At 37.0% G+C, this 21,406-nt stretch overlaps 1 protein-coding gene across 1 annotated transcript; it reads left to right on the top strand.

Moving 5' to 3' along the window:
- The first annotated feature begins 10,842 nt into the window (after nt 1-10,842).
- Nucleotides 10,843-20,815, top strand: LOC110058117 (uncharacterized). The gene is made up of 3 exons (XM_089277656.1): nt 10,843-11,444; nt 13,933-14,270; nt 19,271-20,815. Exons 1-3 carry the CDS (start codon nt 11,303-11,305, stop codon nt 19,604-19,606), a joined length of 816 nt encoding a protein of 271 aa, XP_089133782.1. The 5' UTR covers nt 10,843-11,302; the 3' UTR covers nt 19,607-20,815.
- The last annotated feature ends 591 nt before the right edge of the window (nt 20,816-21,406 follow it).

The following is a 21,406-nucleotide window of genomic DNA, read 5'->3' as shown; positions in this document are numbered from 1 at the left end:
TTTCTCATTATTTTGCTTAGCGATAGTAATTTCTGAACAGTTTTTTGCGGGGGCTTATTTTCGGCCTGATTTTGCTGCTATCAGGCGGGAAAAGTTTGCGGCTCAATGTTTTTGGTTTAAAGCGAAACTGAAACAAAAGAAATTCAGTTTTAAATAGTATTCGGTAACCTCTACTTGGGAGATAAAAATCGGCCGATTTTATTTTTTAGCCGGAAATCATCGGTCGTTTCTTAGGCGCAGGGCCTCTTAAGTTTTTGAAATCTTACTTTTCATTTGACAGTGATTAGTACGTGCTGGGGTTCTGAATGAAGGTCATGTCTATGTAAAAAAAATATATGGTAGGTTTGAACACACTCTTTTTAGGCATAGCTAAGAATACATAGGACACTGTAACCCGATTAATTAATAGTATTTTTGTGTCAAGGTTTAACAAATATATATGGGAGCAGATTGAGACCTACCTTAATTGATTTGGGAATTTAAGATGTCTCTCAATCAAACTCTACAAAACGCATCGCATACCAAGAAAGTGCCTTATTGGCCGAGCGAGAGGGAGATAAACACGTACGGCAAGGCCGCTGTTTAAGATTTCCCCGGAACATTCAAGGTTAATAACTTGTCTTTTATATGGCTTTTCGCACTATTTCTGCAGCCCTGCTATCAGTCCATGGGTATGACAGGAGAAAAATTTCCTAGAATTAGCAAATCAGAGCTCGCGTTATGTCAGCTGCAAACACAAGTCTTAAATTCTCTCTCTCAGACACGCTTGCAGGGAATCGTGTCAGTTGTATTCACTATCTTGGACAGGGTAGCTGTTTTTATGAATAGAAATATCATAATTATTCCCTGCAGGGGCGGCTCATAGAGGCATTCGTCGTAAGATGTAACATAATTGAACGCTGGAAACTCGTATTCACACACACATTTTGTTGTTTTCTTTTGCTTTGTTTTGTTTGTTTTTCATTTTCGCCAAGGAAAAAGAAACAAAACGCGATTTTGTGTTTGCTTAAAGATTAAAGATGTAAGTAGTACATCCTAGATAGCCGGCGCAGGCGTAAACTTAGAAGAAATTGGGAAGGCGAAAAATCTGAGGAAGTATGGGAAGGAACGCCTATTATAAAAGCCAGACTTCAAATATAAAGCCCACCAATTTCGTAATCCGCGCCGAGAAACTAACGCGCGCTTCTGGGCATAACCAAGGCGGAGAAAAATCTCTGCAGATTTATACAGCGTGAGATATATTAAATTCGCATCGAGAAGTATCAAGAATCTGTTTGTCGACACAAAATAAACATTTGCCAAAACAGATGTAAACAACATATGGACAACTCCTAAGGGGGGACTTAACCTAAAAACACTTAAAAACACACCATGTTTCAAACACTTTTTCGTGGCTAAGAATTAACTCCAAACCATGGCAAAGTAACATTTTTAAAAAGCTCAAAGAGCAAAGATTATGAAAAAAATATTTACGTACCCTATAACTGTATTCTAACCTGACACCAGCTGATTAAATCTGCCACCTGCTGCGGAATGCCAGGACTTGCTTGAGAAACTCCTACAAGAACCGATCAAAAGGAATCATGATAATTTTTACATTTTACTAAAGAAGACAAATAGCTTGCTGTGACAAGCATAGAGATTTTTGAAAAGTTAAAAGCACGTAAAATGATGACCAGTTAAATCTGATACAGAAAATCTAGCATACGTTTCAATACATAACTTTGACAGAATGCACTGCATGGAAAATTTCTATGCTTATCCCACAGAACTTACTAAAAACAAGAAATCCTGAAAATTTTAGCTCAATTGAATAAATACTTCTCAAGATATCTTTTCTAGAAGGCGAAAATAACTCGTTTTGAGAAAACGAGCTTTAAACTTACAGTAACAGTACTTGTCAAAATAAAACTTCAATACCTCAAGATTCGAGTTCCTTATGAAACAAAACTTGGAATTTCTTTCAGAATTTTAGGTTAAGTCCCGCCTTAATAAACAGACAATGAAGGGAACGACTGATTTCACCTGACCTTTCCCTGTGCTTGTTAATGTTTATCAAATATTTGCTCCTTGTTTGCTGAAACTATTACTAGTGCTTGAAGTAAAATGGCAAACAAGAAAGATAATCGTTGAAAAATGACACATCCGATAAAGAACTCTCGCCTGCAACTGCTGCTGTTAACCTTTCTTCAATCCTAATTTAAAACAAAAGAACTGTCGTTACATATTTCCGACCAACAGGAATGCTGCTTGGCAATTTCGTTTGTCTTCTGTGGTTTCCTTGCCAACGTAAATTATTTCAAAGACATTTGAAAGGCACAAACAAAATAAGTAGTTAGCTTATAGAAACCATGTGGTTTCCCTCGTGGCTTTTTTTTAATTGCCCATATTTGTGAGACAAGTGTTTATTAAAAAGTATTGTCAACAGCCAATCTTCCGCAGTAAGTGTGGCAAGGTACCAATGGAGATTATTTACCGATAGCAAGGTTAATATGATGTTTTAGTATACTGGCACTGACAATAAAAGCGCGCGATAAAGCCCAAGTCCAAAGTGCGCAGAATTTTGATTTTGCACACGTGGACAAGCCAAGCCGCCTTACAAATAAAAAACATCCACGAAACAAGTCTAACAACATTATCATATCAAAAGAATTTGAGAATGATTACCTTAAGAATAAGGCCTGTTTGTGGGAACCCACTTATCCTTCATCTTGTCTTGAACTGTGGCAACGTTTAGCAAAACAAAGGAGAAGAAAAACTTTTGACACAATCTTCAACCACATAGGCCCTCGTTCAATATATAAAAGGTATTTTTACTGATTGCCTGAGTTGCGTGGTGAGGAGGAGCATTGGATAAACTATTGTTGGCCGGCTGGGAGGTCCGTATAGGGAAAAACTGTGGCCGAGGTCTTGAAAATGCTGCCCTCGGCCTGCGGCCTCGGGCAGCATTTTTAAGCCCGAGGTCACAGTTTTTCTTTATAAGGACCGACCATAAGTAATTTTTTTTCCTGCGGTAAATTGGCTTAAAAGTGGGTTTGTTTACCCAACTTCGTATATGTAATAGGACTACATGCTGTCAAATTTGGAAATAATTGGATGAGAAAAATTCCGAGGACTGCCAAATTGGACGAGGCCGTGGGCCGAGTCCAATTTGGCAGTCCGAGGAATTTTTTGAATCCAATTATTTTCAAATTGGACGAGCATGTAGTCTTACTAGCTATTAATTAGATAGTATCCAAAAACAGATGAACATAGCGAACTTACGGACTGGTAGTATGTTGTAACTCTTGCCGTTGTATTTTAGATGGCGGCCTAAGGAGCCTTGCATAACAACAAGGCTATCTGGCTCGTATTCATCTCCATTTTGCTGTCTTAACTCTACATAAAATTGGCAAAGAACGTGGTCAAGCTCGCGTTCGGGAATATCCCCTCAACGTTTCTCACTTCGCTTCGCTCAGCACGCCTCAGGTCAAGCACTTTAACCCAGGTTTTTGTGCTTCTTTGAACGTTCTAGTTGTGATTTTTCTCCCTCATCTCGAGTAAATCAGTACCATCTATCTCTGCAAACCTAGCTGAAGACTCCAATTGAAAGTTTGAGACGTCAAAAAGGTGTAGAGAAAAGTCGGGAAATTCCGCCAATATCAAAACATAATAAAACTTAGCGAGCTACCATCGCTGGCTGACGTTTGATGGCAGTGATAACAGCCGCAACCTGATTGGCCGATACTCCGTTCGTTTATTTATCTTGACATTTGATTGGTTGATGGAAGGTATGCAGATTTTTCTCAAATTGGACAGTTTGTTCAAAGCTTAACTAAACGTTCGAGCAAAAACCATCCAATTGCTTTTAAATTTGGACAGTTGGCAAAAATTAATAAAAAATAGATCTGTTGGCAAGATTGGATTTTGATGCAGCTATATAATTAGTCACTGAATTTGCTTCCGAACCGTCTACAAACCATTCGTAAAAAATCTAACGAACGTACGAGTGAGTAACTCAGATACTAGACAAAGAGAGATGTATTAAAGAATAGATTTATTTCGAACCACTTTGTGTTAGTTGCATTTAGTTCACCAGTTGAGTTCTTCAAAATTGTTTTTCCGGTGTGAAATTTGGTGCAAATTTCAAATTATACTATAAAAATAATTTTTGTCAGTCGTTGCGAATCAATCGTAATCAGACTTTTCTACCGTAAATTGAGTAGCAAATAGCGAGGAAATTCGTTAAGTGTATTCAACAGAAATTCTCTCAAACACAGCAATGATCAGAGAGGTAAACTCGCCTGAAATTGACTCATTTTTACTTAAAATTGTACAGAGAGACTCACACAGCAGGATTACGCGCCATTACAGCGCCGAGCTACAACCAACCAAACAAACTCTCACAACTTCTAAACTCCCAATTAAATTTACTTACAGTGACTGTCCTTGCCATTTAAAAGTGAATGGAGATAAACTTGCGTTGATTAATCGTTTATGGAAGTGTAAAAAGGGCGAAAGATTGACAATTACCGCTACTTCGTTCACGAAAATAGATCAACACGACAAATTCCGCCCGCTGTGGCGATCCGGATGAGAAAATTCCGTCCGCTCCAGGAATCAATCAGATTGCAGGATTTGTTGAATTCCGCCCGCTCACGAGTTGAGAAAAAGATAATGTTCAGTATTGGCGGGTAACCTATAGAGATATACAAATATTTTTATGAAAGGAAAAAGAGCAGTTGAGAGAGGCCGTTTATCCTTGGCAACTTAATAATTAAATAAGATTTTTTTTTCCTTCAGGAGACAAATTACGCATACAAATCATAGGTTTTTGACTTGTTTATTGCATCGAGAAATTTCGCCTCATTTCACCCAAGCTAGGTTGGTCAGCGGTCAGCGAGCATGACGGCCGCGTTTTTTGATGGCTCTGCTAACTTGAGAAATTTCTTGCTTTCTCTTACGTAATTCTTACGTACATGTTACTTTTTTTCGTTGACAAACTTACTAAACAACTAACAAATAATGTCTGCAAAAAGAGGAAAACAAAAGGAAACGGTGGAAGAAGATTTTGAGGCTTTTGTACGTCGTCAGTTAAGTTCAGTAAGTGACGACCTGAAAGAAGTGAACGGAACTCAAGTCGAGATTCAAAGAGACATTGCATCTCTTCAGAGTCAAATTAAGGAAAATGAAAGCTCGATTTCAAAACTGAAAGAATCTTTGGATACAAAACTGGAGGTATTAACAGGACAACTGCATGAAGCTAACACAAGAATCGACCAAATCGAGAACGATATCACCAGGAATGCAAAAGAGATCGATGACACCTACGAGAGATTGCTGTCCCTGGAGAGATAGTCTAGGGACTACAATCTGAGATTTTACAACAACCCAAAATCAACAGGCGAAGATTGCATTACAAAGCTCCGTGATATCATAGGAAATGACCTCCAATTGCAAGCAGACATCGAGAACGCCCACAAGATTGGGCCCTTCAAGGATGATGGCACTCCCAAACCAACTTTGGCTAAGTTTTTGTACCGTCCAGAACGGTTTAGAGTTATCAAAAAGAAGAGGGATCTACGTAATGGTGTGCGCGTCTCGGATGATTTGATATGGGAAGACCGTCAAAAGAAGAAACAATTAAGATCTGTTATGAAAGAAGCATTTGAAGCTGGCAAAAGACCTAGATTTCATCATGGCAAGCTCTATATCGACGGTGAGCTACATCAGGCTTGAGACGTTTGAACAGTATATATTCTTTGTTCATGTGTAAGTCCCATTTTAAATGTCTACATAGCTTTACAATTAACATTTATCTTAAATTGTTTACCTAAATTTTGTCAAGCTAAAATTTTATGCAAATGACCCGAGTCCTCTGACCCTGATTTAAATTTATTATTGCCAAATGATCATGGGATTTACACAATTGAAGAAATTAACGAGTTGTTTCGTACTGTCAAACCTCAATACTCTGTTATTCACTTAAATACTAGAAGCTTAAAAAATCACTTCGAACAAATCCGCAATCTTCTGGATTCGATTTCATGTAAGTTTGGTTTTATCGGTTGCTCCGAGACTTGGTTCACCTCTGAAACTGATTTTACCTGTTTTCAAATCCCAGGTTACATTTTACTCAATGAAAATCGCACCTTTTCGACAGGTGGCGGTGTTGCTTTGTATGTCAGATCAGGCTATTCTTTCTCAATTAGAAATGACCTCAAAATAGACATTGAAAACCTTTGGATAGAAACTAATGATATGATTGTGGGTGTCATTTATAAACCCCCAAATTTCTCAAACCCAGAATTTTTAGAAAAACTCGAAAAAACTCTACACAGTGTTTTTCTCGCTACGAAAACATGCATTCTAATGGGTGACACTAATATAAATACTCTTACAAAAACAAGTGTCTCTAAGGAATATATTAATTTAATACAATCAGAAGGATTCAATCAGCTGATCTTTGAAGCAACACGAATTACTGAAAATTCACAAAGTTGCATTGATCATACCTTTACAAATATTTCGACTTCCTGCTCAAGTGGCAGCCTCGCTGTTGAAATTGCGGATCATCTACCAGTATTTACTATTTTGTATGACCCAAAATTTAGTCCTTTTCCTGATTATTTCGAATTCAGAGATTTTCGGAGTTTTGAAGATGAAAATTTCAAAGTAGATCTACGAAAAGAGAGCTGGGATTCTATCTACAAATGCAATGAAGTAAATGAAAGTTATTCCAGATTCCTCCATATTTTCAATAAAGTAAGTAATATTCATGCACCACTTAAAAAAGCCAAGATCAAACACAAAGCATATAAACCGTGGATTACTCCTGGTTTAAAGAAATCTATGAAAGTTAGAGATAAATTATATTTCCTCAAAACAATATGGATTTAGACCAGGTTTCACAACCTCTGATTGTCTAATTGACCTTATTGAAGAAATAACTTCCTCTCTTGATAAAGGACTCTATGTGGTCTCTTTATTCTTAGATTTAAGTAAAGCATTCGATACAGTAAACCATGAAATATTACTAAATAAACTTAAGTATTGTGGATTACAGCAAAGTGAATATAACTGGTTTCAATCTCACTTAAGTAACAGGAAACAGCAGGTACATGCAAATGGTGTTGCTTCTGACACACGTTTTATCTCCACTGGAGTGCCTCAAGGATCGATTCTAGGACCTTTGCTGTTTATTATTTTCATTAATGATCTTCCAAAGTCTTCCACCTTCTTTCCTACGCGATTATATGCAGATGATACAGCTTCCGCACATGATCTTGACAGTCTATTGTGTGAAATCAACAATCATTTACCTGCTGTCTACGAATGGTTGTGCAGTAATAAATTGACCCTAAATTTGACAAAAACTAAGTTTCTTATTTTATGCCCCGTCAAAAGGAAAGTTACAATCTTTATCCACCACTAACTGTAGCAAACGTTCATTTAGAGAAGTCCTTTTGTGTAAAATATCTTGGTGTGTATATTGATTGTCACCTTACTTTACATAACCATATTGACTACATATGTGGCAAAATTAGCAAAAATATTAATATAATGGTCAAGTTGAAACATTATGTATCAAAAGCAACACGTATTAGTATGTATTATTCTCTTATTTATCCTTACCTTACCTATGCTTGTACACTTTGGGGAAATAGTTATAACGCTCCATTGTCTCAAATCGTAAAATTACAAAACAAAGCGGTTCGTGTTATAAATGATGTTCCTTTAATGGAATCAATAACTCCACACTACTCATCCTTAGGCTTTCTCAAATTTCGTGATATTGTTAAAGTGAACACGTGTTGCTTTTTTATGATTATCAGTCCACCATGATAAGTTTCCTACTTTACCTGTTTCATTAGTATCTAAACTACATAATTACAGTACCCGTAGTGCATCATCCACCCAAGCTGCAATACCTTCATTTCGAACTAATCTTAGGAGATTTTGCCCCAGCATTATTGGAAGTTTCTTTTAGAATAATATTCCGCAAACCATTAGAGACAAACCATCTAAAAAAATATTTAGAAAAGCACTTTTACGCTGGTACCTTGCTTAATACTAATGAAAGCATTATCTCTTTATAACTTTCTGAGCTATTTGTCATTTTTCCTCTTCTCTTTTCTCTTTTTTTCTTTTTCTTTTTATTAATAATCTCAAGCTATACATAACTTTAAGGGGCACGAAATTAGTTTATCTAGACGTGCCCCTCTCCTCTCCTTCTAATATACAATGTAATTCAATTGAAGTGATGTAATTTCTGTTTTATGCGAGTTTTTCTTCCTTACAAAGCACTATCGGTTACTATTTACATATCTATGTATTAGCTAGGAATTGGAGGAATAAATAAATAAATTAATTAATAAATAAAGCTAGGTTCCCCATATTGCATTTCAGTGATAATAGTATTATAACCATGTGCTCGACTAGTCGGCCATGTTGATATCATTAAAATACTTTATTAGTGAGATTCTTTCCAAGTTATTACATTGTGTCAGAACTTTGGAACCCAAATCTTCATTGTTCCAGCCTGGTCGCTCTTCACTGATTTTGTTTCGACTCTTTTCCAGCGCTACAACCTCAGCGATCGACTCTCCAAGGCTACGAGCCTGATCGACTCCCTCTTCGACGTCATGGGTAAAGATCGACCGCCATTCGTTGCCAGCTCGGAGGATCGCCGTCGAGCCTTCAAGTTTTGGGTTAGGCTTAGGGTTAGGATGTCAAATCCAGAACTCCTCGTCGCCCCTTCAAACAGCAAGGGCTCTCAGCTTCACAGTCTCTTACGTCTTCTACCTGCTTGTGATGCAGCCGCACGCCACATGCTGCACGTCGTGACTCTCCTGCAGCCAATGATACCTGCCTCAGCTGTGGCAAAAAGGATCACGGGTAACAAAGTTGCCGAGCATTCAATGCCAATGCAGTGTCTGAGCTCGGCAAGGGCTCGGCAAGGGCTCAGCAAGAATCAAGCGCTGCTTACGTCATTACTCATGGGGTAACACAAGTTGAGTCTGCGTCCAGAGGCATCTTGGTAGACCTGGATCTTAGCTCAACTCACTCGTCTGCATCAGATCCACCATTTCCGATTTGAAGTTGACCCTGGGTTCTTTACCCCAAACAATCCCATAAGCTCTTGCGCCAATCAATTCGCTCGGCCCAGACCATCACTATTTTTTCAAAAAGAACTAAGGAGCACGCTTCCTGGTTTAATGTTCCATTCTCTATTGGTTTTCCTAGAATGGAAATGGTTTATCCCATTAGAACGTATCTTTTGCACAAATTCTGGATTTGCTTAGAATCCTTTGGGATATCCCGTTGGACAGACCCATCGCACAAGGTGAGAATAAATCTATTTTATATGTAATACTTTTTCGCGGTGGGCATTTTTGTTATTCGGTGGAAGATTTAAAAAGTAATGCAAATTGCTTTACTTTTGCAGTTCTTGGGTTTTCGTTTTCCTCGAGTGAAAATGCGAATGAGTTTTGGTTTCGTGGTTGTGTTTTAAACGGCTAAATTAATATCATGAGGGTTTTTAATTTTATTTCTTTTATCCATTTATTATTTATCATTTCGAGAAAAGAAACGTGTTAGAGGACTCAAACATTGTTGGAAAGTTCAAACCTTCACCAAGAACTTATCCATCTTACAGGAGAACATTTTGCATTTGAGCTTTCAAAACGTTAAATTCATGTTACATATACATTGCTGACGTGCAGTGAATGTGATTCATATCCTTACTGCGCCTCTCAATAACTTGTGAACTCTAAAATTCAAAGCTCAACCGACAAATGCATCTTTCGCTAGCGTCAATCAAGTGTTCGGCGGCTCCTCCCAGTTTCATAAGCAAGTTGTGATTGCAGTCCGGATAATCGGGGTACGGCCCTCCCAAATCTATAGATACAACACTCCAGTCTTCCTTTGATATATATCTAGTATTTCTATAATGAATTTTAGTATCTTATGATGAATTTTAGTATTAATGAATTTTAGTATTTTATCATCCATTGTAATTTAATATATTTTCCTTATATTGGTTTCGTTATCGTTTTCCTCATTTTTATTCTGTAAGAGATTTTTTAATGTAATGCGCTAGAAATAAATTATTATTATTATTATTATTATTATTATTATTATTACATCAGTGGCCTTCGGGTTCCTGTCGGTGTCGCTTTGTGTTCAGTTCTTTCATACCGTTCATGGTTGAGAACCAGTATTTCTCTCGTAATATTTGGTTGGTTGGTTTAAGGTGATGTGCAGCTTTGATATATTACCGCTGTGGACTTGTGGAAATGAAGCTGTGATATATTCGGCTATGTGCATGGACCAAACCTTCGACGGTTTTTATTTATTTAGTTAGTTAGTTTAATTTAGTTTTTCTGATACTCAAAGCCGTGCCGGTACCGGTGGACATTTACTCCTTTAGTTAACATTTTAAATTACAAATGAATCCCTTTCCAATGGTAATTTCTTTAAAAAGTGGATTAATTAACAGGTTTTACTCGAATAGAGAGCAGCGTGGCTCTCTTCATACGTTGGACAATTAACTAGGTTTTCACAAAATTATCCCAGTCGCATAGCGACGGAGGCAGTTTTAACAACTTTGAAGCAATTGCTCTAGTTATGTAAAGCAAACTGGTCGCATCCTTTGTAGCTTATTCTTCAGTTTAGAGAGTAATATTATGAAAGGAAATGAACAGCACGCAGAGGTGAAGATTGGCTTGGCAACGTATCATCAGTCAAATACGCATTATTCGACTATTTTACATCACAGTGAAAAAAATCCATCGATTTGAAGACATCTTACTTTCAAATCAATTTAAATTTGATCAGAATCGCCACGTTTCTTAGCTGTTGTATATACCACACGCCGCGTTTTTCTCTTTAATTTGCTTTTTTTTTTTTTTTTTTTTTAATAAGAGAGGATATACATCTTAAAAACTAAAACTAAGTGCAAGTGTGGCCGATCGGATATTAGAGTCAAAAGACAATCATACCAAAAACCTGACGGTGAGGCGTGCGCTCTTTAACTTAACAATATATAATCATGTTCTTTTTTTATTTGTATTTTTGTTTTTATTTGAGAATTTAGAAGCCTTTCTAGTCAACACACTTTACTTTCACAGTGCTGCTTCTTCACCGTATGTTATTTCTCCGCACATCTTTCCTTATTATAATTAATTAACTTACACATCATAGGCCTGCTGACGAATGCTAATACCGTTCCCTTTTCACTTCGAGGAAAACACTGAAACAAACCGACAAACTAATGGCAATATTTGTGATTTCTTATTCCACGTAGTGGCCAGTGGATGTGATGCTAACAATGAAGTTCACTAGTTACACCATAATTTGGCTCACCTTGCTAGGTTTGGGGATCGCATTATTTTTGATGAATTATTTCACGTGGCCCCAGAGCAGGAACGATTTCCCTTCGATCTACCAGCTAAATGATTTAGGTAAGTTTTAGAAGAAACGTAAACTGCTATTTCAGTGTTAGTGATGTTTTTAGTACACGCTATAATTTTCTCTCTCTTTTATGTTTATCTATGCCATTCTTTCGCAATGGAATTAAAATTGTGCGGCCTATCGCTGACTAAACAAGTTCCTTTGTTATTATGCACGAGTCTAAGTAAAACGTACAGAAGAGACAGAACTAAACGCGACCGGAAGAGTCCAGCGGTACAATGATGTTTGCCGCTAATTCATGGACTGTTCTCCAGCCCATGATTACATACCAGAGCCATGGAATTACGGGTTTCTCCGGCGGGAAAAGCACTCAGGATCCTAGCCTGAGTATCAAGTTGGGTTTTTGCGCCTTTCATGGAAAAGGGCATAGCCTTCAGATCCCTCAATGATCAAAGAAAACTGACAACATTTTTGCTGATGTCATTGATAACAAATTGCCTGAACAGCATCCGATTTAAAGTATAGACAAGACATCGAGCTAGAAAAAACAAATTACAGGACACCACTTTCAAACAACTTGTGAAAACCCCAGTACTTTTTTCAACGTATGAGGCCATATTCCATTCTTTAAAAAATAATAATAATGTTTACTACACTTGCATCGAGCCAAATTTTCTTGTGTGAGTTAGTCCTTTGTTAAAGAACAAAAATTGATTATTTTTAAATAAAACTGTTTTTGGAAATTCTTGATGGAAAAACTCATTAAACATTTAATCTGCAAGTGCTTACAGTAAAATTATCTAAATGAGAACGTTTTCATTAAGGTTCGTAGCTGGTGTTATTTAAAGTGGAATGATTATCTTTATTTAGGTTTATTGTAACGACCAGGTAAATTGCTAAGATATGTTGTACCTGACCATTTTTCCTGGAATAATTTATTGTTATCACAGTATGTTTTGTTCTTAATGTTAAGTTTTATTTTCTTCGATGTAAAAGCACAGCAAACCTAACCTCTTTAGCAAAGGTTTCAGATGGACAATTTTAGCTCATACTAAATATCTCCTAGTAACACGGTAATTAAAAAAAAAAGGTGTTACTCGCAGAAAACCGTTTGGAAGTCGGTTTCATTAAAAGAACTTGGCAACACGTACGTTTGTACCGATGGCACCTATGTGTATGGATTCCTGTTATTGAAAAGTTCTACCGACTACTTAAATATTAAAATGTGGAAAAGGCGTAACCAGTAGGGCCGCCTTTCTTCCTCAATAAGTAAGCCTGAGTTGTTGTTTGACAACGATTGTACAACAATCTTTATTCGAGTTTTGAGTCTATACATTGCTGTAACTTATATTTTCATTCAATTTTGAAAAGATCATTGCTGTAATTTTTATATTGCTCTCATTGTTTTATTTTGGCCAGACCCTATTGGATCATAAAGAAAATGTGAAATGAAAAAGATTGCGACTCTTGTATTCGTTCGAAGGAAAATATGGTAATGATTCTCGTGCGCAAGCGTAGTGCCGTTATGCATGGGCTGTGTAAGTTCTTATGCAAGCCTAGATGTCAGTTTGATACTTGACTGACAAGTGTCGACGAGGTCGGTATAAAAGAACGAGAGCAGAATCTTAAGTTGAGAAGTGTAATAGCCGTTGAAAATAGTGAAACACCAGGTGTAATAAAGAAGACGTTTTTAACAGAAACGAAAGCGTTTGTCTATTTGTAAACGAGATCGTTTCCCCCCGAAAATCTTCTTTTTACACCTTACGTCGTATTCCTCACTTGTTTGCATTTCATGTATATGATTAACTCACTTCATTGGTCAAATATTTTTTCTGTCTTTGAATTTGCTTGTTTTCTTTTTCTCAAGAGAAACAGAAGCTGAAGTATAATTCTTCGTACGATAGCGTTGAAACATTCGTGTTGTTAGTTGATTATGGAAGAAGTGGCCACAGTCTTATGGCGCCATTTTGGACTCTCATCCAGAAATAATCACTCCACACGAGTTCGACCTCCTGAAAAAGTTTAACAGATTTTTTAATGACCCACAAAGGGAAATGAAGAAAGTAACAGTCGAGAACTCCGGATTTTTTTCAAACTGCATTTTGTCTCACGAAGCTAAGATAAGATAAGCTAAGCTAAGCTAAGCTAAGCTAAGCTAAGCTAAGCTAAGCTAAGATAAGCTAAGCTAAGCTGAGCTAAGCTAAGCTGAGCTAAGCTAGGCTAAGCTGAGCTAAGCTAAGATAAGCTAAGATAAGATAAGATAAAATAAGATAAAATAACTGAGTTAGGAAAGATATGAAAAGATAAGATAAGATAAGCTAAGATAAGATAAGATAAGCTAAGATAAGATAAGATAAAATAAGGTAAAATAACTGAGATAAGAAAAGATATGAAAAGATAAGATAAGATAAGCTAAGATAAGATAAGCTAAGATAAGATAAGATAAGATAAAATAACTGAGATAAGAAAACATATGAAAAGATAAGATAAGATAAGATAAGAACTTTACTAACGTGTCGAAGTTGTTCTTCTTTCCAGAGAAACTGGACCTCAAGCGCAATTCTCCGTACGATGGCGTTGAATCGTTTGTGTTGTTTGTTGGTTATCCTAGAAGTGGCCACAGTCTTATAGCCGCCATTTTGGACTCTCATCCAGACATAATCATTCCAAATGAGGTCCATATCCTGGCAAAATTTAAAAGCTTTTATAAGGACCCAAATGAGGAAAGTTACAGTCGAAGACTCCGAATTTTTTCTGCGTTGCACTCACATTCGTACAGTCAATCCATACAAGGGAAACGTTCCCCAAACAACAGACTTGGTTATTCCTACTATATTCCAGGAAGCTGGCAAGGACAATATAGAAATCAAATAAAGGTAAGTAAAGTTACAGAGCCGTTAATAATCTTAACAATTTTTCAACTTAAATTGATAGAATTTAACAGTTTGGATAGTTTCAGCGGTTTCACTGTTAGAAGACCTGACCAAACCATCAAAATGGCTCAAAACTAATCAAAGTAATGAAAGAAAATTGCTAAAAAAGAATTTTAAAAAACCGACAAAACTGGTGACCAGTAAAATATACATTTTGCCTATTGGGGCAGTAAAAGTCGATACTGGAAAAGCATTTGAATCAAAATACGGTTGTTGTGGATATATAAGGAACTGAGCACATTAGGTGTAGGACATGAGGCAGTCTGACTCAAAAACAATGTAAACTAAGCAATATACTGTCCACTAGCTGCAGGTAACCTCAGGATACTTAAAAGCGTTATTTCTCAATTTATTTATTTATTTATTTATTTATTTATTTTTTGCAATAGCTATCTAATTTTTCGAGCGCTGATTGGTTCATTTTTATCATCAATAAGAGTACAGTCGGATTTTCATTTATGTTAGCTTTCAAGTTCAACTTTTAGCTGTCAAACTGCCAACTTTTTAACTAATGAGATTTTATGGACTTTTTTAAGTAGCCAATCAAAAAGCGAGAAATTGTATTGACAATGTTAGCGCCATTTTGAATAAATTTAACTTGTCTTTGTTTACGGCAAGTTTACGGCGTCTTTTCCCCTCGGCATTTGACTATTTTGGGGGTCTTGTTATTGTAAAATCAAATAGACGTAAGTTTTTTGATGCGTCTGCCCTCTTATTGATGATAAATTTCGTCATAACTTTGTCAAAGTGGTTGTGGGACCACAACGGGAAGGCGAGTGATTCCGCAGCCACTTTGACAATATCATGACGCAATTTAACATCAATTAGAGGACAGATGAATAGAAAATGACGTCAATTTGTTAAATGATGCATTGGTATGGGGATATGAAAGGCTGATACGATTTAAAAAGAAGCAATACCGAAGAAGAAGCTTGAAGAAGCAAGAAGTAATCAATTTTAAGAAGAAATTATCCTTGAATTGAGTTATGACAATATATAACCAAAAAAGAAGGGCTGTCTTTAACAATTATTCCAAGAGCGCGCCTTGGATACATAAACAATAGCCTCCATTTGGCGCGGAAATATGCTCGGATATTTGCCCGCGGATATTATCTGTTTCGAGAAGCGAACAGATTTCAGAGAGCGTAGCTCAAGGAAAACTGTGAGCTTGGATGAACAGATAATGTCCAAGGACAAATATCCGAGCGGATTATTGCGCCAAATGCAGGCTATTGTGTCTATTATCCTTCAAATATTTTTCGCAGTATGCGCAGTTTTGAATAGCTGGGGAATATTCGGTCACGTGATGTGTTTGGACCAATCACGTGCGCGCGAAAGTATTTGATGGATTATAAGAGATGATGGATAGCCAACGAGGCGCATAGCATTAAGATGGCTATGATCATCTCATATCCAAGAAGCGCGAGTGCAATAATTGTTTTACTAAAAATGCCCCCAAATATTAAAAAAAAAATACATACAAAAAAACTAAAATAAAACAACAATAAAACGCTCTAACAGTTATGCATACGCTAACCATATTTGTAGAGCATGGTATAATCGCTCATATATCATGATTGTTAAGCCAATGGAAATTCTTCAATTACATTATTCAGTGATCCAGTTTTTGATAAAGTGTATTATTAAATTCTCAACCTCGGATAATGCAATTCTAGCTTTCTGGTTGGTTCACTGGATCTCGGTTACCTGCCATTATACCTGCGTTTGACCTTATATGGAAATGAATGCGGTAAATGTCGCTCGGCATAAACGTTTTCGCGGGGAGCCAAGTTTTGTCGACCAAAACAATGAATGAAAAAACGCAGACTCAGTGAGCTATCTACAGAAGAAACACAGGAAATTATGGACAATGTCGTCCCAGTAACAGCAAAAAAGCTTCAAAGTTCGAGATTAGGTTATCTAACGGTACGTATACGTTAAGTTTCCCTTAAAAGTTACAAAATTAAAATATGACCGCCGAGATTTTACGCATTCATGAAGATTACTTAACAAAATCAATGTTTACCTTAACAGAATGGCTTGCGAGTTCTGTTGGCATCAAATTTTCCAAACCGACATAAGAAATGTTAAGAGAGGAACTTAATGTTTGTTTGAAGTGTTTTTATATGTCTACTTGGAAGAAAGATGGCACGTATTAAAAAAGTGCATCCTCGAAATCCCTAAGAACCGCCATTTATCATTTCCTTCGCACCCCGCCGCAACACAAACCGTTTTCCACTATCTCTGACGAGGCAAATAAATAATTAGAGCATTTGTAAAAGGCCTCAGGAAAACAGGCAGCATTGCCGGCGTAGTCCATAAGAAACCAATTTCCAATGAGCAGATGAGGAAACGCTTCAACTTAAGCTCGGTCGAGACCAAAAATCCGGAGCAGCTACAGAAGACGACCTAGTTTTATCTCGGTCTCTTTTTGGTTGACGAGGACGAGAGAATCAACAACAGCTAGCGCCAACAATTATGTCCTTGCAAAAAACACCTCAAGGAGTTGAGTGTTTTTAGCTCAACCGAAGTAAGCCCGGTTCCTTACTAGTCACGAAAAACCATCAGGATGGCCTCGGAGATTCTGAAGATGAATCTCACGCTCAGATAGTTTCTGTCCCTGACTTTGAATCTGGACAACACTGAGTTTCACACATACAGCTCGAAATGCCAAGGCTTTCAAAGAAAGGGAATCCTGAAAGAGCTCTTGTCGAGAATAATTTTGGCACAACGTCTGTGTCACATGGCGATCGGAATTTTCCGCAGCATTATTACAACGGCAATGTGCAATTGCACAGTTATTCGGCTCTCTTCTCCATGACTTGAACGCTTTTCAAACTTTCTGACCAGGGATATTTCTTCTTCATTTGATAGACGTTCCTTGAATTCTACTTGATTGTAATTTCATTCAGCAAATTCGCTTGCGTCGCTTTCAAATTCTTCATTCAACTCATTTTACAAACAGCGCGCATGTCATGTGATTTCCCACTTGTTGTTTTTGCCACATCGACTTCCGGCCGCCTAGTAAAATTAAAATCCAATAAAATTAAGCTATAACTTCCAAGTATATAAACGCACCTAGTTTAATAAAACAGTTATTCCATTCGTGCTTGTTGGATGTAAGATTGGTTATAGCCAAATCGGCCCTACGGGCCTCGTTGGCTATTTACCATCTCATTTCCAACGCGCGCTGATGGAATAATTGTTAATTATCTCCTACTATAAACATAGGTAATTGGAGACAAAAAAGGAAGCGGAACAGCTGCAATACTGGGACAACGAAAAGGCCTTCAAGACCTACAAGAACTACAAAAAACAGTGGAGGTTCCAGTTAAACTGATTCATGTCATCAGAAACCCGTTCGACAATATCGCTACAATATGCAAAAAATCTCGAGCGGTGCAAGATCAGAAAGCAAGGAACAATGTAAGCCAATTATTGAGTAGCTTGTTGGTGAATTCAAAATTGTATATATATATATATATATACATATATATATATATATATATATATATATATATATACAGAATTTAAAGTACGTTTTCGCAATCACAAATCATCCATGCTCACCAACAAAAAGACGTGTGAGCTTGCAGTCCATTTTAATTGTACTGGGCACGAAATTTCCGAAATTAATTTTATCGTCATCGAACAAATTACTAGCCAGGGGGTTGCTGCGTATATTGACAAGTTGTTATTGACCAGAGAGGCCTATTGGACCTCCCAGCTATTTACACTCAGCCCTCATGGTCTTAATAAAAGACGGGAATTTAGATCCAAAAATCGCGTCCGTTACAATACATAATTAGACTGACTATTATACACTTATACACTTAGTAATTAAGGCGCTTGCAGATACATTGTTGTAATCTCATCACTTGCGCGTTCTTGTAAGTTGCCATTAGCTTGTTACAATACAGAATTAGACTGACTATTATACACTTAGTAATTAAGGCGCTCGCAGATACATTGTTGTAATCTTATCACCCGGCGCGTTCTTGTAAGTTGACATTAGTTTGTTATGTAATCTATTATTTCAGGTTGTATAGCATTACGTAATTATATTTACATTTCTCTGATCTTATATATATACATGCAAATCTGTAAACTTACTAGGATTTTTAACGTTTTATTTTTTAACTTGTAAATATTGTTCCAATCTGAAGAAGGCCGAAGGCCGAAACGTCACATTAAAAGCCGGAACAGTTAGAAGTTTGCTTCATGACGCCTCATCTTACACTTAACTAAAATTCACATTGAAGCACGGTATCTTTTGATCCTTCTACTGGAAGTCACCGTTTGGAAAACCATATTATTCTGCCTATATATATATATATATATATATATATATATATATATATATATGTGTGTGTGTGTGTGTGTGTGTGTGTGTGTGTGTGTGTGTGTGTGTGTGTGTGTGTGTGTGTGTGTGTTGTTTTTATATTACCCCTTCCCCCATCCCCACTTAAGCTTTATACTTTATACTATATAGCCAGGACCGAGCTGCACTAATTATAAGTGTAACCTTCATCACAACGGCCGCTTTCACGCAACTAGTAACAACGTTGTTACTGGCCTCGTTAAGCTTCTACAGTACTGTGACAGAATAGCCAACGCCAACGGCCAAATTTTTCTTTTCTTTTGTTTGTTTGTTTGTTTGTTTGTTTGTTTGTTTTTAAACAAGGAGCAAATGGATTTAGCTTTTGTTCAGGCCAGGAAAAAGTGGCCATACGTAATAACGAGGTGACCATGTTAACGGAGTATACATAAGGAAGGTTTCACTGTTATTGTGAAATTCGACGTACGAACTGGGAATTGTCTACCTGGTTCTTCCGTTTTATAAATCAGAAAGGAGACTATCTTTTTGTATTTTTCCTCCACCCAAATGCGAGAAGCTCACTTGTGTTTACCTGACAAACTATATCCTATTTCACTTTTTCCAGGTACCCAATGCCAAGGCCTTAGACTTCTGCATCCACAAATACTTCAACCATGCTCGGACAGTCCAAAAGCTTCACGAGATGTCCAAGTATCCAATCCTTGATGTTTACAGCCGCGACATGATAGCAAAGCCGAGGGAAACTCTGCGTAAATTATGTGACTATCTTAATGTCACGTGTTATGACGAGTTTGTCACCTCAACGTTAAAGATTCTATATTCTAAGCCATCTAAAACCAGGTACTCAGTAGAGTGGACAGACGAACAGAAAAAGAGAGTTACTAATGAAATCAGCAAACTTAAGTTTTTGAAATCTTACTTTACATTTGACAGTGATTAGTACGAGCTGGGTTCTCAATGGAGGTCATTTCTATGTAAAAACAAAATATAGGCATAGGAATAGCTAAGAATACTTAGGACACTGTAAGCCGAGTAATTATCAAAGTGACTTTTATTTCAAGCAGTGTCTAGAACAGATTTAACCGTGAACAAGAATGGATTAAAGGATAATAGTGATAATAGAGGCAGTTTTTAAGGCTAATCTTAAGACTTATCTTTTTAAGCGTGCATTTGATTTGTAGTTTTTTACTTTTTATTTGTAGTCTAATTGTATTATATAGCGTATTTAATTGTTAGGATTTTAACTTTTAGGATTTAGGATTTTTGGTTTTTAAAGGATTAGGATTTTAATTTTAGGATTTTAAACTTAGGATTTTAATTTTAAAGTATTGTAAAGCGCCATGGACAATTAATGGAAAATGGCGCTATATAAATGTATGTTTATTTATTTATTTATTTTTTAATTTATTTATTTAATCCCACGTATATCATACTGGTCTCGTTTTTGGTTGATGCAACACCGTAAAAAAATGCCCAATTATTGGCAAATAGGTTATAGCTCTTTGTGTGTAGGAAAAGACTGCCATATCAACTTTGAAGCCCGTTAAAAACACCCTTAATTTTAATTCTTAGGTTTAATAACTCAAAAATTAAGTGGCAGTCCCGCTAAAAGCGGTCCACTCGAATTCGGGACCAAAAATAATTTTCCTTCATTTTTTGTCAGTGAAAAGGGTTTGACACATATAAAAAAGCAATTTATTATTTTCCAATTCCGTATTTTTGCTTTGCTACGAGCCAAAATTGAATTTTAGTCGAACTGAGGTTGCCGACCGTGATCAGAAAGGTCAAATTCACCGATTTTGTGAAGCGTGCTACGTCGCCTAAAATGTAGCTCACGGAATTTCGTTTTCATTCGAATTTTAAGGTACATTCATTACTTTGACTGACGAAATATGGAAACTTTTCGAAAAATTCTAAGCTTACCAGTGAGGCTTGAAGACACCCTACTCCGAGGCCTTTGATCACCTACTTAAATTTAGCCAAATTTGACGGGGAAAATCTCAAAAGTTGGGTCTAAATGAAGCCTAAAAAGCACATCACAGTAAATTTCATACCTTAATCAACCGTTCTATAAGTTCAAACCGGTGGGTATCTCCTTGGATTGCACGCGAGAACAGATTAAAATCTGCCACAGCCAGTGTGTTTACATAGCTATCGCTTGTGTCAAAGCTCATTTGCATAACCCTAGCACCCGGTGAAAATACATCTTCTTCCGTTCAGGTTCGTTTGTTGACCTTCTGAGTAGTGCCAAATAGCTTCCTTTAATACTTGTGTACACTCTAGATCCAGTTTTGAGGTGAAGATTGCGTTAAAGTTGATCAATTCTCAAGACTTGCGAGACTCCAAAAGTAGATAATGGCGCCGGTCTGCAGAAATTAACCGTAGCCGTCGTCCTGACGCTTCAATAAATTCTGGCGCAGAGGTAGCACTAGGAGAAGAAGAAAATCGTAAGTTTTCATTTACCGTTTAATGGCAATTACTGAATCCTGTACTACTGCCAAGACTACTGGAAGCTTGAGGGCTATATGCCCGAATTTGAAAAACAACAACAACGAACACTTGCCTGTTGCATCGCTGGGAAATGAACCTGAATGAACACAACACGCTTGAATGGAACTATGTTTTGCGATGAATGATGGGCTTTACGCGAAACATATGGTTAAGTGTTGAAAGAAGTTGATAGTTATGCCCCATTTATGACCAAAACGGCTGAAAAACCGACCCTTTGGGACCGCCCATA

This window comes from Orbicella faveolata, unplaced genomic scaffold, assembly GCF_042242905.1.
Source record: "Orbicella faveolata isolate gen_17 unplaced genomic scaffold, um_ofav_v1 contig_46, whole genome shotgun sequence".
In the NCBI taxonomy this organism is placed as follows: domain Eukaryota; kingdom Metazoa; phylum Cnidaria; class Anthozoa; order Scleractinia; family Merulinidae; genus Orbicella; species Orbicella faveolata.
This window is presented reverse-complemented; position numbering and strand designations above follow the sequence as displayed.

Excerpts from the sequence above, each read along its gene's own strand:
- LOC110058117 (XM_089277656.1), top strand. The coding sequence starts at position 11,303 with ATGCTAACAATGAAGTTCACTAGTTACACCATAATTTGGCTCACCTTG. Across the intron at positions 11,445-13,932 it reads CTACCAGCTAAATGATTTAG|AGAAACTGGACCTCAAGCGC; the intron begins GTAAGTTTTAGA and ends TCTTCTTTCCAG. Across the intron at positions 14,271-19,270 it reads AATATAGAAATCAAATAAAG|GTACCCAATGCCAAGGCCTT; the intron begins GTAAGTAAAGTT and ends CACTTTTTCCAG.